The 16571-nt window shown below is 41.3% G+C and overlaps 1 protein-coding gene across 1 annotated transcript in view; it reads left to right on the plus strand.

The window, feature by feature from the left end:
* Positions 1 to 16571, plus strand: part of CTNNA2 (catenin alpha 2) — a 1714656-nt gene that overhangs the window by 1219584 nt on the left and 478501 nt on the right. Inside the window, exon 8 of the mRNA XM_030191022.1 lies at positions 8907 to 8987. Within this exon, the coding sequence (XP_030046882.1) occupies positions 8907 to 8987 (81 nt within the window). The remainder of the gene's footprint in view (positions 1 to 8906; positions 8988 to 16571) is intronic.

Raw genomic sequence — 16571 nt, forward strand, 5'->3', positions numbered from 1 at the left:
GCTAGAAAAGAGTGCATCAAATTTAGGATAATTGACTAGCTCAGCAATGGTTTATTCAAGTGCTTGCTTTTTGTGCTTTGTATTGTTTTGTGTTCTGTCTTTTGAATTTCAATAAGAACAGGAGTGTGAAATTGCATTTCTTGAAGGCCTTGACCCAGCAATGTGTTCATCATATCTGTAAAGAACGTGAATGAGATCATCTTCACCTCTGCCTAAACTATATGCAAAAACATCTCATAAATGTTTATTAAGATTATTCTGAAAACCAGAACAGGTTGTGGCCCTCAGGAATTGCAGTTTGGTACCCCTGAGATGTATCTTTTATACATATTGAACCCCATTGTGTTTGCAGCTCTGAGGACTACAGAAAGGGGTTCAGTTTGTGGGGATTGGGTCTTGAGGGGCAAAGGGAAGGAAATCCTTCCAGTCTCTATGCCCGGAAGTGACCTTTCACCTCAAATGAGTCTTTCAAATCCAAGTCCAGTTCAAAAGACACTTCTCAGTTCAGTGGTAAACTACTGGGAGAAACTAAGGGGTAAATTCAAGAAAAGGTGGCTAAAATTTGGCACCTTCATAGAGGCGCCCTTTTACTAAGCAATATCAGCACTACTGCTGGGGTAGTGCTGGTGCCCGGTGGCAGTGGCGTACCTAGGGTAGTTGACACCCGGGGCCGGTCATTTTTTAACCCCCCTCCCCCCCCCCCAAATCCAGTACTAGGCATGCCGAGAATACAAAACACTCAGGACCTATAGAGCAATTCTACCATACCATAAGCAGTCATTTCTACGAGTCACACAAGGAAAAGGAAAGCATCTTAAACACTACAGTGAGCACTAGAACATCAATTCACCTATTGTAAAATGAAACCAGACAGAATAGTACAGATCGTAGATCCTGCACAGTCAATGCCAACTGAAAGCCATGTCTTTTCACAAACACAGATACACCCTAATCCACAATAGAATAAGTAATCATAAACTTTCTATTTAGACAAAAATTAAACTGAACCCCCAATGCCAGACTCTGCATACAATGCAACACCACAGAAACCGAAACTGTCCCCTAGTACTGTGCAAAATATAAAGACAGCAGAGGTAAATTTGAAAAAAAAAACCTAACAAGTACCAATCACCACTTTACAAATTAACAAATAGAAATAAAACAAATATAGAAAGTAAAATAATATTTTATTGGACTAATACATTTAGCTTTCAGAGGCCAAAACCTCCGTCCTCGGGTCAGTACAGTATAGTGCTGTTACAGTATCCTATCCTGACCTGAGGAAGGGGGTTTTGTTCTCCGAAAGTTAGTCAAAATGTATTAAAATTAGTCCAATAAAAGATTACCTTATTTACATGTTCTATTATAAACATTTAACACATCTACAATACTTTATCCTAAAGCAAAAAAAATAAAAAAATATATTTTATTTACAGTTTGTTGTCTCTTGTTTCTGCTTTCCTCATCTTCTTTTCACTGTCTTCCTTCCATCCAGCATCTGTCTTCACTCTCTCTCTCTCTCTCTCTGCCATCCAGTGTCTGCCCTCTCTGCCGTCCCTTCCATCCACTGCCTGCCCTTTCTCTCTGCCCCTTCAATCCACCATTTGCCCTCCCTCTCCCATCCATCCAGGGTCTGCCCTCCCTCTCGCTCCCCCTTCCATCTAGGATCTGTCCCCTCTCTCTCTCTCTGCCCCTTTTTTCAGCCCCCAGTTCCAGCCCCCTTCTCCCCTCTGAACACCCCCACCCCAGTCCCCTTCTCCCCTCCCCTTCTCCTGTCTGAGACCCCCACCACAGTCCCCTTCTCCCCTCCCCTGTCTGAGACCCCCACCCCAGTCCCCTTCTCTCCTCTGAACACCCCCACCCCAGTCCCCTTCTCTCCTCTGAACACCCCCACCCCAGTCCCCTTCTCCCCTCCCCTTCTCCCCTCTGAGATCCCCACCCCAGTCCCCTTCTACCCTCCCCTTCCCTTCTCCCCTCTGAGATCCCCACCCCAGTCCCCTTCTCCCCTCTGAACACCCCCACCCGAGTCCCTTTCGCCCCTCTCCTTCCCCACCTCAGTCCCGTTAAAACCGGCGAAGCAGCATCACAGGCAGCGCCTCGTGCCCTGCTTGCAAAAAAAAAATCAAATCTCCTTCCTTCTCCTCGTCTTGACGTCTTGATCCGAGTCGACGTCAAGACGTCAAGACGTCAAGACGAGAAGGAGAAGGAGAGGAAGGAGATTTGATTTTTTTTTTACAAGCAGGGCACGAGGTGCTGCCTGCGATGCTGCTTCGCCGGTTTTTTAAATGTGCGGCGTCGCGGGAACGGCCACGGGAGGCGGCGGGAGCGGAGCACCCCCCACCCACTGGCACCTGGGGTGGACCGCCCCCACCGCCCCCCCCCTTGGTACGCCACTGCCCGGTGGTAATTCCAAATCTGGCACGTGCTGTTTCCTGTGGTAGAAAATAATTTTTCTATTTTCTACCACAGGGGGCATTCCTTGTGGTAATTGGCAGCATGGTCACATTGATGCGCGCTGCCTGATTACCGCGTAAGTAACACTTGAGCCCTTATTGCTAAATAAATAGGTGGCAGCATGGGCTCAGGCAGTAAATAGCCGCACACTACTTTTAATTTTAGAGCATGGCCTACTGTCTGCATTAAAAAAGGCCTCTTTACCTGGCATGGTAAAAAATGGCCCAGCGTGCACCAGTTTCACATTCCTACACTAGCACAGGCCACTTTTTACTGCAGCTTGGTAAAGTGGCCCCCAGAATGCGCTAAGCGCAAATTATACAAACTAATTATGTACCCAATTTCTGTTACAAAATACTAGCATGTGTCCATTTATGCATGTATGTTTAGGCGGGAGCACTTACGCCAGTTCAATAGCTGCCATAAGTGCCCGTGTCTAACTGATGACTGTTATGTGCAAATGTGATAATATTCTATAACATACGCATGTCAATCCTGATCTGCCCATGCCCCTCCTATGTTCACACCTTGCTAGCCATTGCATGTAACAGATTTTGCATGCACAACTTCTAGAATACTGACTAAGGGCAGTTGAGCATGTAACTGCTAATTCCTCATTATTAAATTAATTTACATGCCCAGCTGACTTCATTCTATAAATTTCACATGCTAATTTGCACACTATAGAACTTATTCTCAAAGCATATGGAAATCTCAAAATACCCAAACAGATATCCATCCATGTGCTTGAACTTTAAAAAACAGATTTTGCAAAGGCAGAAAAGGGACATCCAACACTATGGTACGTCAAATAGCAAGGAGATGTTTTGTGGGTGTGTTTTGTTTGGGAATAGGGAAGGTCTAAAATCAGTATGCTCAACAGTGATTACTGAATGGGAAGAAACATCCAAGCCTAAAAAGTAGGACCTCATAAGTTAGACCTGTTTCAGTCACATCCAGGGTACAAAAAGGTACTCTGATTGACACCTCCTTAATCTCCCAGTGGTTGTTGTCCCTCTCCCTCTCCCCTTAAAGAGAAACTGAAAGGGGATGTCAGGATCTATGACAGATTCAGTTATTAAGGGCATTCTTAGCAAAGCAGGATGCAAGTCTGAGGAGGAGCCTAGTGGTTAGTGCAGTGCACTTTAAACCAAGAGACCCAAGCCCAAATATCACTCAAATATCATTACAGTTTGTAAATTGGCTGTTCATGCTGGACATCCTCAACACACGGACACCCATCTCACTTATTTTCAAACCATATATCCTCACATATTTCCTGTTGGAAAATACATGTAAGATGGACTTCATTTTGGATGTTATCAACTGGATGTATCTTGGACATCTTTTAAAAAATGCAACTTTATAGAATTTGTGGGAAAAAGGCTAATTTAATCTGTTACATAACAGATAGACAATTGCATACTCAAAGACAAAAGAAAACTGCAACACACAAGATTAGTGATTGAGATTTTTGATTCACAGTCATCTTTATTCTCTTCTCATTATCTTCTCCTCACACTTGGGCTCCTTCAGACAAGATCTTCTATCTTCTGTTCCTGGATGATTCTCAGACAGAACCTCAATATTTAAATGTACTCTACTCACTCACTTGTGGGTTCCATGAACACAGGGATACCTGGTTTGCATTTTCACCTCAATTAGGCCAAGACTTCTCTTCTACCAGACAAAAATAATACCATATCACCTCTCCTTTAGCTCCCCAACTGCTGACTCAAGACTCATCTGTAGTATCTTACACAGAGACTCAAGAATTTCCTCTCACAGGTACTAGGAAGGATGGTGTGAAGGATTCATGTTTATCCTGGAGACAGTACTCTCCTTCCAGCACAACACCTTTCCTTTCCTTTTGCCCCTCATCCAAACAGGCTTAATGAGAGTCTACCCTCAACAGGATATGAGGGATTTGCTCCTTACCCCAGTCTGGATCATGGGAGATCAGAAAATGGTAGCTTAGATCAACCCCTCGTTAATCTTGTACTGGACCTAAGCCAGAACTAGGGCTCACTGACTAGGGAACGCTCTGCACCCCCTCAGGTCATCTTGGCAGAAGGAAGATGAAAAAAAAATAAATGTCCTTCCAAAACACTACTACTTATAATCTCTATGACATCATAACTTTCCCCTGGCTTTCCTTGTAGGGAAAAGAAGCAGGAGACAACCTCTATGCAGATCAGATCAAGATCCAAGGAGTAGAGGATGACATTTGACTTCAAGCATTTAGGAAGAACAGAAATCCTTTATTTAAAGCACCAAACTTGAACCAACAGGGGTCCGTGTTTTGGCAGAGATTACTGCCTGCATCAGGGGTCAGACATAAATTACTGTAGATGACAATGTGGACTTGATCCATCACGGAGCTGCAGTGGTACTGTGATTTATTTGCAATTGTCTGATTCCAAGTAGCCTTTCCTCCTTAACACCATACATAAGAGCATTGTCATCTAGAGCAATTTGTATCTGACTCCTAATGCAGGCAGTAATCTCTGTCAAAACATGGACCCATGTCAGGTCAAGTTTGGTGCTTTAAGTAAAGGATTTGTGTTCTCCCTAAACGCTTGAAGTTGTGTGTCATTCTTTACTCCTTGAACCTTTTTCCTTGTATGGAGCCAGCTAAAAATTTCCTCATTAGCTATACCATTATACATGGACAGGGGCAAGTCATGTATAATAAACTGCTGCATCTAATCAATTATTTGGAATTCTGTAAAGGAGAACCTATATTTAGATGTCTAAAGGGCACCTATCTGGAGCCTATTATGTAAATGAAAGTAGGCACCTATATTCCTTTTCAGAATACTAGTGTAACCAGGTAAATATATATGTGTGTATGTGTTTAGCCACAAGCACTTATATCAGCCATAGAGCTGGTGTAAATATTCACCTCTTGGTCTGGGAAATATGTGCATAATTTATAGGATCCTATAAGCTATGAGGGAAATTCAGTGTATGGCGCCTTAAAAATCGGTGCCATAAAACCATGCGGTTAGTGTGATTCTATAAACTATGCCTAAAGTTAGGCATAGTTTATAGAATACGCTCACGTGCCATTCTTCCATCTAAAATTTAGGTGCTCCTATTTAGGCTACCTAAAACCAGTCCTAAATACCTGTGCCTAAGCTAGGCACAGATCAGGTATATTCTATAATAGTGCACAACTAGTTTTTTTTAAATGCCCACAACCCACCCTTTCCACACCCATGGTCACACCCCTTTTTTGAGTGCACGCATTAGAATTTACATACACCATGTTGTAGAATACGCCTAGAAAGTTGTGCACATAAATACTAACTAAAGCCAATTAGTGCCACTAATTGATTGCTAAGTACCAATTATCGGCACTGATTGGCTTGTCAATCAATTATGGGGTCATTTTACTAAGGTGCACTGAAAAATGGCCTGCGGTAATGTAGATGCATGTTTTGGACGTGCACAGAATTATTTTTCAGTGCACCTACAAAAAAATGCCTTTATTAAATTTTTGCTGAAAATGGACGTACGGCAAAATGAAAATTGCCACGCGTCCATTTGGGGTCTGAAACCTTACTGCCAGCCATTGACCTAGCGGTAAAGTCTCATGTGGTAACTGGGCAGTAATGACCTATGCGCACCCAATGCCACTCAACGCACATCCGATATGCGCAGCACATAATAAAAATGATTTCTCGGCCGCATGTATTGGACGTGCACCAAAAATGAAATTATCGCAAGAGCCACGTGGTAGCCGTGCAGTAACTCCATTTTGGCGTGCATTGGGCACACATAGACGCTTACGCGGCTTAATAAAATGGCCCCTAAGGCATGCAATTTGGCCGTGTGGCCAAATTAGTGCACACAACTTAAGGCGCCATTTATAGAATCTGGGGGTACGTGTATAAGTCTGAGTTCCGACTATGCTACAGCCAGACTCCAACCATGTGACTGTGTGTGGTTAGAATATAGTATGTAGATGGATTATTATTTATTAAACCCATATATGTTTATATACACATTTAAATGACTAGCATCTAATTTTTGTTGTCTGCTTATGGAATTACCTCTTGAAGATCACATATGCAAGTGCTAGTAAACTCTCCATAAGCCTTTTACATTTTTTTTTTCAAATTTGCTCCCTCACTGAGATTCCTTCCCTTCAGAAAAGAAAAGTAGCAGAAGGCTGCTTTTCTCTGCATGCCCACAGTGCTAATACAGCTTGCAAAGGTAAAGCTTATTTCACTTCATCCTCAGGCAGTTATGCTGTCTGCATTGCGAAGTTTAATAAACCTACTGGCAGCATGGAAATTAGAAGCTTTTAGCCCCATTCGAGATGGTGAGAAGACTCGCTGTTCTTAGAGCAAGGAAATTTATTGCAGCAAACTTTTCACATCCTTATGAAAGTGCCTTAGTCAACCATTATAACCTTATAGCAAATGCTATACCATACTGAACAGTTAGAGGAAAAATAGCACTATTTCTATATTTTGCTGAAAATGCATAGGAAGGAAAATCTAAAGAAATACAGGCTATTGAAAGGTACAAATAATGTTTTGAATACTAATTAATTTAGACCACACCACATGGCATAAATCCCCACTGTAGAAGCTCCATTTTGCCTAGGACGTTGAGGGATATTTATAATTCACCTAGTATTTTACAAAATAGGCTGTGCTGGACACAGAGCCATTTGTAAAATACATAAAAGGATGTCAGCATTTTCAGCACATAAAGCAGGAGCAGCAATTTTGCAAGCATTTATAATGAAATGAGGGGCATCATGCAGCAGTTTCTACATATAGGTGTTTATTACCTGTGGAAATCCATGCCATACAGGTATTTCAAGGGGGAGTGGTATGGGCGAGGTTTGGCTGAGCCAAAAAATCTACATATGTATTACAGGTATATAAGAAAACAAACAAAAAAAATTATATTGGGTTTTGCAGAAGCTCAGATAAAAAGAAAAAAAAAATCTGCACATTTTTGCCAGTGTTTTACATGAGGAACTAATGGAAAAATTACTCCTTTTTTAAATAAATCTTTTTATTAACTTTTCAAAATTTTAACAAAATCAAAGATTATACAGGATGGTAAAAACTAATGTGAAAATAATAATGACTGTTGAAAAACATTGGATTAATTATGACTTTAAAAAAATGAAAAATTCTCATTCACATTTTTAACCGATCATAATGAATGGAATGAATAAGGAAAATAATGAGAGGAAGAAAGAACAAAAAGGGGGGATAGGGAGGTTACAGCATCTTTTCATAAATGAAGTAGAGGTCACACATTGGAGTTTAAGTGTCCTGTTTACTAAGACAAGTAGGTGCCTATTTGTCTTTATAAAATATTACCTATGTAGGCACCTACCCACCCTGCTATGAAATCACCTTCCAGAAAGCCTTTCTAACCAACCAGAAACAAAACCGGATCATCAAGAACATATCTAAACCTACATTACCCAAATTGCAAATGAGTCAAATACAAAACAACGTATGCATCTAACTTCTCCTACATAAGCGCACAACTATGGAACGCACTCTCCAAAACTGTGAAAACAATCCATGACCACCTAAACTTCAGGAAATCACTAAAAACCTACCTCTTCAAAAAGGCTTACCCCACCGATCCAACGTAAACCCCCACACCAGGCACCACAGCAATACCAATGATCGTACTGGATAATATATAATCTCCACTCCCTTTGACCCTCGTGATGCCTGATATGCATCTTCCTAATTCAACTACAACATAACCTTGTATTTGTTTCTCAACCGGACTTGGCGAACGCCTTCACGGTACTATGTAAGCCACATTGAGCCTGCAAATAGGTGGGAAAATGTGGGGTACAAATGTAACAAATATATAAATAATGTTATTCTCAATGGTGACAAATATAGATAATCACCCAAGACAACTCTATTAACATTCAGGTAAGGAAGTTGATGTTGTTATATCATTTAAATAAAAAAAAGAAAAGAGAAATATTAAGCTTGCATTTACAAATGAAATGTGTTAATAAATCTGGTGATATACATTGATATTAAAAGAACATCATGGGGTCAGTTCTATAAGAGGATTGTTACATTTGGCCTAGCATGTACATGCAAGGAAGGGGGGTGCACAGAGACAGGGCATGAGTCAGATATAAGTGGGGCTGCTTCTTATGCATATAACGTACAGAATACTATAATTTTTGCATATCCCTGCTGCATTTAGGTGCCCATAATTATGCCAGCTCTATGACTGGTATAATTTCAGGCACCTTAATATTAGGTGCACCGATACCAGGTTATGCTAATATTGTGGAAGAGAATTTGGGCTCTCACTACACAGCATCGGGGCACCTAAATGGAGGTACCCACTTATAGAATTGATCCCAAATAAAGAGCTGTCATTGTCAGTAGCTTTGTGGCAGGCTGCTTATACCTGTGCTGTTCATTATGTGTTTTTAGACTGGACGGAAGGAAAAAGGAGACCCATTAAACATCGCTATTGATAAAATGACTAAAAAAACAAGAGATCTACGCAGACAGGTATGTGTGCGCTGATTAACTAACAGTTTTCTTTTTTCTATCAAAATATTTGTTAATACATTTTGTTAGAATACGATCACTGCTCGACAAACTTCTTCTTATACAATACTTTATTTTGATTATGATGAATGCATTATAATTGTGCATCTACTCATATTTCAGATGTACATGTATGGTCTCCTTCCAAAGTAACCTTATATGAGTGTGACCATAAATTACTTGTCACAAAGGGGACAATTTTCATACACTCAGCATTGGCACAAAGACCATTCATCCAGTTTAACTGTGGGCATTGTACTAATTGAAAAAGTGAAAATGTGCATACATTTTTGTTTTGAAGTATGCTGCAGGGCACAATGTATGTGAATTGAATTGCTTCATCCTCAGGTACATTTTCTCTAGAAAAGCATATCTGATGATCTGTAAGTATCATTTGTGCATGCACTTAACTCCTGTAACCTGCGTGTGTCCTTGGGAATACCTTTTCTTAATGTGGTTGAAAGCCTTTTCATCAACTTTTAGCTGCTCAAAGGGAAAATTTCTGACAGCTGATCTAACACACAAAAGGTACTTTTATTCTAAGTAAACCATTTTTGAAAATTGTCTGCAAGAGTTATGCAACTCAATTTATCTGCAGCTTTTGATTTAGTTAATCATAAAGTTCTAATGGAAACATTGACAGAAATAGGTATTGATGGCATTGTCTTGAAATGGTTTTAAAACTTCCTGTGGATAAGATCTATTGAGGTGTGTTGGCAGGGAGTCTTTTTAGGTATCTGGAGTATGAAACAAGGCGTACCACAAGGTTCACCTTTATCCCCACTTTTGTTTAGTCTGTATATAAGTGGAATGGGGGTTATCCTACAAACTAGGAAGATTTATTATTTTTCCTATATGAATGATACTGTGTTATTGTTTCCTGTTCAATCACACCTGAGGATCACCTTGCAATTAACGGATTTCACAGAAACCTATGACTGGATGTCATGCATTGTCTTAAAATCAATCCTGATAAAACAAATATCCTGTATGTTCAATCCAAACAAGATGGTGTGCTGAAGACTGTGACATTGAAAGGTGTAGAGGTTATTGTAAAAAGAGATTAAATTGTTAGGGATCTGGATGGATTCTAGGTTAGCTACGGATACTCATGTAAATCATTTAATTTTAACATCTCTTTTTTTAAATTGAAATTCTTGTGGAGGTTGAAATATGTTTTGGATAAACAACAGATTGAGGCCATAATTCTATCTCTGTTGGACTACTGTAATGTCTGTCTGTCAGGACTCCCTGTGAAACAAATTCAAGTTATTCAAAATGTAGCAGCAAAGTTCATTTTGGGGGACATGAAGTTTGACCATGCTAAACTGTTGTTATGTGAACTACGTTAGCATCCTGATTGTACCAGATTGAGTTTGAAGTGTTGTTGTTTGTATTTAAGATATTAGATGAGCTATGCCCTACTTATTTAACGGCAGTAATATCAATACATCAGTCATCTTGATTATTGAGATCTTCAAATTAATTGCTTTGGTACCTCCATCTTGTTCATCTTGCCAATTAGTAAAGTTCCAGATTTATGGAATAATCTACCATCAGGGATGAGAAAAATTACACATTATATGCAATTTTGGTATGCTATAAAAACATGGTTATGCCAAAAATATCTTTAAGTTGATCTGACAGGACATTTTATAAATGATGTTTTAGAGGGTATGGCATAAATATGATTTTAAAGTGTGATTTTAAATTAATTGTGTTTCTTTTACTTTTATTGTAATTTGTTTAGAATCTGATCTTATTTGATTTTCTTTTTTCTTTTAACCCACTTAAAACCAGTATGGTTAAGCGGGATATAAATATTGTCTGCTCTTCTATTAATCCCTATTCCACTGCAGCTGTATGGACCTTAAAGTGATTACTATGGTATGGCATGAGCCCTAAAGTAACTTACTAGGTGTGAGGAGGTTTACAGAACACTGCTGCTCATCCTTAAGGATAGTCCCTGTTATAGACTGAGACACCTTAAAAACCACTAGTCCTGCCCAGGGAAGAAGTGAGATGAGAGGGGTGGACTCGGAGCTGAAAGGACAGGAACTAGGAAGTATAAAAGCCATGGCCATAGTGGGGTTAAGGAAGCCCAGGGAAGGAAGAACTGAAGCATCAGCATATGCCTTTATGACATATGCCTAGCTACTGTGACCTAGCTGAGGCAAGCCAACTTTTGATTTGAAGACATGTAAACCTTGTTCTGAGTTCTGGCTGGGACCGGACCTGGAAACCCAGATAGAGAGTGAGAGAGAGCAGAAGCTTACAGACTGTTTGAGGCGTGACAATCAGAAGATACAGAATGTGTTTGGGCTCTGTCAGCCCCATCCCTGATTATAACTTTGTTCATAGTAACATAGTAGATGACGGCAGAAAAAGATCTGCACGATCCATCCAGTCTGCCCAAGAAGATAAATTCATATGTGCTACTTTTTTATTTGTACTGTCCTCTTCAGGGCACAGACCGTATAAGTCTGTCCAGCCCTATCCCCGCCTCCCAACCACCAACCCCGCCTCTCTCTCTCTGAAGTAAAGAGACTTTACCTTTGTTCCTGGGCCGGCGAAGTAACATGCGAAGTCACTGAAACTGAGCATGCACACGATGTGAGAGGAAGCAGGGCAGACAATACGCAGAGAACAGTGCTGGAGAAAGGCTTCAGCTTGCGGGGGTTTGGGACCCCCGCCAGCCAAACCAGGAGCCCCAGATACAATTTGGGGGAGCCCAAGCCCCCCATTGCCCCCCATAGCTATGCCATTAGCTGATACTTATGCAGACACTTACAAAATAGTGGATGTTGAGAGCACAAATGTCACATTTATGGCCTAATATTTACACAACCATACACCTGTTGTAAATGTGCACACCTGAATTTTGGCATGCTGATTCCAAGTTTACACTAGTATTCTATAAGGATGCTTGAGCACCCAGGTATCCTTATAGAATAGACTCACTATTTTTGTTATTAGGCCATCTAAATGGAGGCATCCTGTTAATACATTGCCTCCTTTCTCTGTTTAGTACATTGTCCTCAAAGTCTGAAGGTCAGTTAATCTGAGAAGCAGAGGCAATGGATTGGTTGCTAAATTTTGTCTTTGTGACCATGCTGACTTGAGTTTAAAAGGCTGATCTGAATTCCTGCATCTTTATCTGTGTTGTCTCTCACAAAGTGTATTTCTTCTGGATGTTTATCACTGTGACACTGGGGTTTTATGGCACCCTAAAGTGCTTCAGAGGAAATGGAGAATGTTGTAATACTGCTGATTTACTCCTACAGGTCTGCAGTAATTTCCTCACTGCCTAATTATAAGCCTTCCTTTAATTTACTCTACACATGATGTTTCCTGATGCACATATGGTCCCATATTTCAGCAAACGATATTCCTAACAGGTAGTTTATGCAAAGCTGGAGCATGTCGCATTTACATCCAGTAAAAACCGTAAATTTTGATGCAGGATTTAAATAGCTGTAACAGATTATTTTAATAGAGTCGGATTCTGAAATAGAGAATCAGGTTTCCACTGAGGGAATGCAGTAAATAGTCCTAGGAGGCAGAACAACTTTATTATAAACTATAGTAAAGAAATTGTATCGACAGTGTAGTACTTGTTATCTATCAAATATAAGGAACTCACATATGAAGGGCAGTTCTATAATTTAGGAGCCCATATGTATGTGTCCCTTCCACATAGAAATGTATAGAATGCTTTTTTATTTATTTATTTATATTCAGCACTTAATATACCACAAGTGATCCCTGAGGCGACTGTGCAGTTTACAATTTCTATTATAGGTACTTTGCATCACCATTAATGGGCTCAGAATCTAAGGGCCCCATTTACTAAGGTGAGTTAGTATTTTTAATGTACCTACAATTAGCGTGTATACACCTATAGGGATATTGTAGGTGCGTAGTCTGTTAAAGCGCCTATAACACAGCTTAGTAAACAGGGCCCCAAGTTATATATTGTACCTGGGGCAATGGAGGGCTAAGTATCTTACATAGTAACATAGTAACATAGTAACATAGTAACATAGTAGATGATGGCAGAAAAAGACCTGCATGGTCCATCTAGTCTGCCCAAGATAAACTCATATCTTGAATTTGTACCTGTCTTTTTCAGGGCACAGACCGTATAAGTCTGCCCAGCAGTATTTCCCACCTCCCAACCACCAGTCCCGTCTCCCATCACCGGCTCTGGTACAGACCGTCTAAGTCTGCCCTCCCCTATCCTAGCCTCCCAACCACCAACCCCTCTTCCCCCCACCTGCTCCGCCACCCAATTTCAGCTAAGCTCTTGAGGATCCATTCCTGCTGCACAGGATTCCTTTATGCATATCCCACGCATGTTTGAATTCCGTTACCGTTTTCATTTCCACCACCTCCCGCGGGAGGGCATTCCAAGCATCCACCACCCTCTCCGTGAAAAAATACTTCCTGACATCTTTTTTGAGTCTGCCCCCTTCAATCTCATTTCATGTCCTCTCGTTCTACCGCCTTCCCATCTCCGGAAAAGATTTTTTTGCGGATTAATACCTTTCAAGTATTTGAACGTCTGTATATCACCCCTGTTCCTCCTTTCCTCCAGGGTATACATGTTCAGGTCAGCAAGTCTTTGCTCATACGTCTTGGAACGCAAATCCCATACCATTCTCGTAGCTTTTCTTTGCACCGCTTCCATTTTTTTAACATCCTTCGCAAGGTACGGCCTCCAAAACTGAACACAATACTCCAGGTGGGGCCTCACCAACGACTTGTACAGGGGCATCAACACTTCCTTTCTTCTGCTGATCACACCTCTCTCTATACAGCCTAGCAACCTTCTCGCTACGGCCACCGCCCTGTCACACTGTTTCGTCGCCTTCAGATCCTCGGATACTATCACCCCAAGATCCCTCTCCCCCTCAGTACCTATCAGACTCTCTCCGCCTAACACATACGTCTCTCGTGGGTTTCTATTCCCTAAATGCATCACTTTGCATTTCTTCGCATTGAATTTTAATTGCCAAACCTCAGACCATTCTTCTAGCTTCCTCAGATCCCTTTTCATGCTTTCCACTCCCTCCCGGGCGTCCACTCTGTTGCAAATCTTAGTATCATCCGCAAATAGGCAAACTTTACCTTCTAACCCTTCGGCAATATCACTCACAAATATATTGAACAGAATCGGCCCCAGCACCGATCCCTGAGGCACTCCGCTACTCACATTTCCCTCCTCCGAGCGAACTCCATTTACCACCACCCTCTGTCGTCTGTCCGTCAACCAGTTCCTAATCCAGTTCACCACTTCGGGACTTATCCTCAGCCCATCTAGTTTATTTAAGAGCCTCCTGTGAGGAACCGTGTCAAAAGCTTTGCTAAAATCTAAGTAGATTACGTCTATAGCACGTTGATGATTCAATTCTCCAGTTACCCAATCAAAGAATTCAATGAGATTTGTTTGGCACGATTTCCCTCTGGTAAAACCATGTTGTCTCGGATCTTGCAGCTTGTTGGCTTCTAAGAAATTCACTATCCTTTCCTTCAGCATGGCTTCCATTACTTTTCCAATAACCGAAGTGAGGCTTACCGGCCTGTAGTTTCCAGCTTCTTCCCTATCACCACTTTTGTGAAGAGGTACCACCTCCGCCGTTCTCCAGTCCCTCGGAACCTCTCCAGTCTCCAAGGATTTATTAAACAAATCTTTAAGAGGACCCGCCAGGACCTCTCTGAGCTCTCTCAATATTCTGGGGTGGATCCCATCCGGTCCCATGGCTTTGTCCACCTTTGGCTTTCCAAGTTGTTGATACACACTCTCTTCCGTGAACGGTGCTATATCCATTCCATTCTCAGGTGTACTTTTGCCAGTCCCTCGCGGTCCTTCTCCAGGATTTTCTTCAGTGAAAACCGAACAAAAGTATCTATTTAGTAAATTGGCTTTTTCTTCATCATTATCTACATAGCGGTTCGCTGTATCTTTTAGTCTCACAATTCCCTTTTTAGTCCTTCTTCTTTCACTATTATACCTGAAGAAATTTTTGTCGCCCCTCCTTACATTTCTAGTCATTTGTTCTTCCGCTTGCGCCTTCGCCAGACGTACCTCTCTCTTGGCTTCTTTCAGTTTCATCCGGTATTCCTCCCCGTGTTCCTCTTCTTGAGATTTTCTATATTTCTGGAACGCCAACTCTTTAGCCTTTATTTTCTCAGCCACTTACTTGGAGAACCATATTGGTTTCCTTTTCCTCTTGCTTTTATTTACTCTCCTTACATAAAGGTCTGTGGCCCTATTTATTGCTTCCTTCAGCCTGGACCACTGCCCTTCCACTTCCTGTTCGTCCTCCCAGCCCATCAGCTCCTTCCTCAGGTATTCCCCCATTTTACTAAAGTCAGCACGCTTGAAATCCAGGACTTTGAGTTTAGAGTGGCCGCCCTCCACTTCAGCTGTTATATCAAACCAAACCGTTTGATGGTCTCTGTTTCCCAGATGTGCACACACTCGCACATTTGACACACTATCCCCATTTGTGAGCACCAGATCCAGCATCGCTCCCTCCCTCATGGGTTCTGTCACCATCTGTCTGAGCAGAGCACTTTGGAAAGCATCTACGATCTCTCTACTTCTTTCCGATTTGGCAGATGGAACCTTCCAATCTACATCCGGCAGATTGAAATCTCCCATCAACAGAACCTCTTTTTTCTTTCCTAATTTTTGAATATCTGCAATCAGATCTTTATCTAGTTCCTCTAATTGTGTGGGGGGTCTGTAGACAACACCCACTTGGACAGACGTTCTATCCTCTATTTTTAAGGTGATCCAGGGTCACACCGAGCTGCAGAGGGAATTGAACATAGATCTCCAGGATCTCAACCCACTGCTGACCATCAGGCAGCAGTGGGAGTTAAACCTGGTTCCCCAGGTCCGCAACCCCCTGCACTAACCATTAGGCCACTCTTCCACTGTACAGTATGTTTAATATACATAGCACGCAAATGCAAGGAGGAGTGTGTATACACAGGCAGAGCATGGGCTCTCGCTTATTACACATATTCATAACTACATAAGTACATAAGTATTTCATTACTGGGACAGACTGAAGGTCCATCAAGCCCAGCATCCTGTTTCCAACAGTGGCCAATCCAGGTTACAAGTACCTGGCAGGATCCCACGACAATACAATACATTTTATGCTGCTTATCCTAGAATTAAGAAGTAGATTTTCCCCAAGTCCATTTTAATAATGTCTTATGTACTTTTCTTTTAGGAAGCTATCCAAACCTTTTTAAACCTTGTTAAGCTAACTGCTTTTACTACATTCTCTGGCAAAAAATTCCAGAGTTTAATTACATGTTGAGAGAGTTTTCAGTCTTTTACAAAATACCAAGTAATCAGGCTGACCTTTGATTGTCATTGGCAATGAATTCCCCCACTTAGCACCCTGGTATCTAAAGTCAGCAGAGTGAACTGACTTATAATGCACTCTCTTGCAATCTAGAAGATGAAATCTAAGATAGTCCCTAGACCAGAGGTTATATTGTATAGGGGAATAGTTATTAATG

Source organism: Microcaecilia unicolor, chromosome 2, assembly GCF_901765095.1.
Source record: "Microcaecilia unicolor chromosome 2, aMicUni1.1, whole genome shotgun sequence".
In the NCBI taxonomy this organism is placed as follows: domain Eukaryota; kingdom Metazoa; phylum Chordata; class Amphibia; order Gymnophiona; family Siphonopidae; genus Microcaecilia; species Microcaecilia unicolor.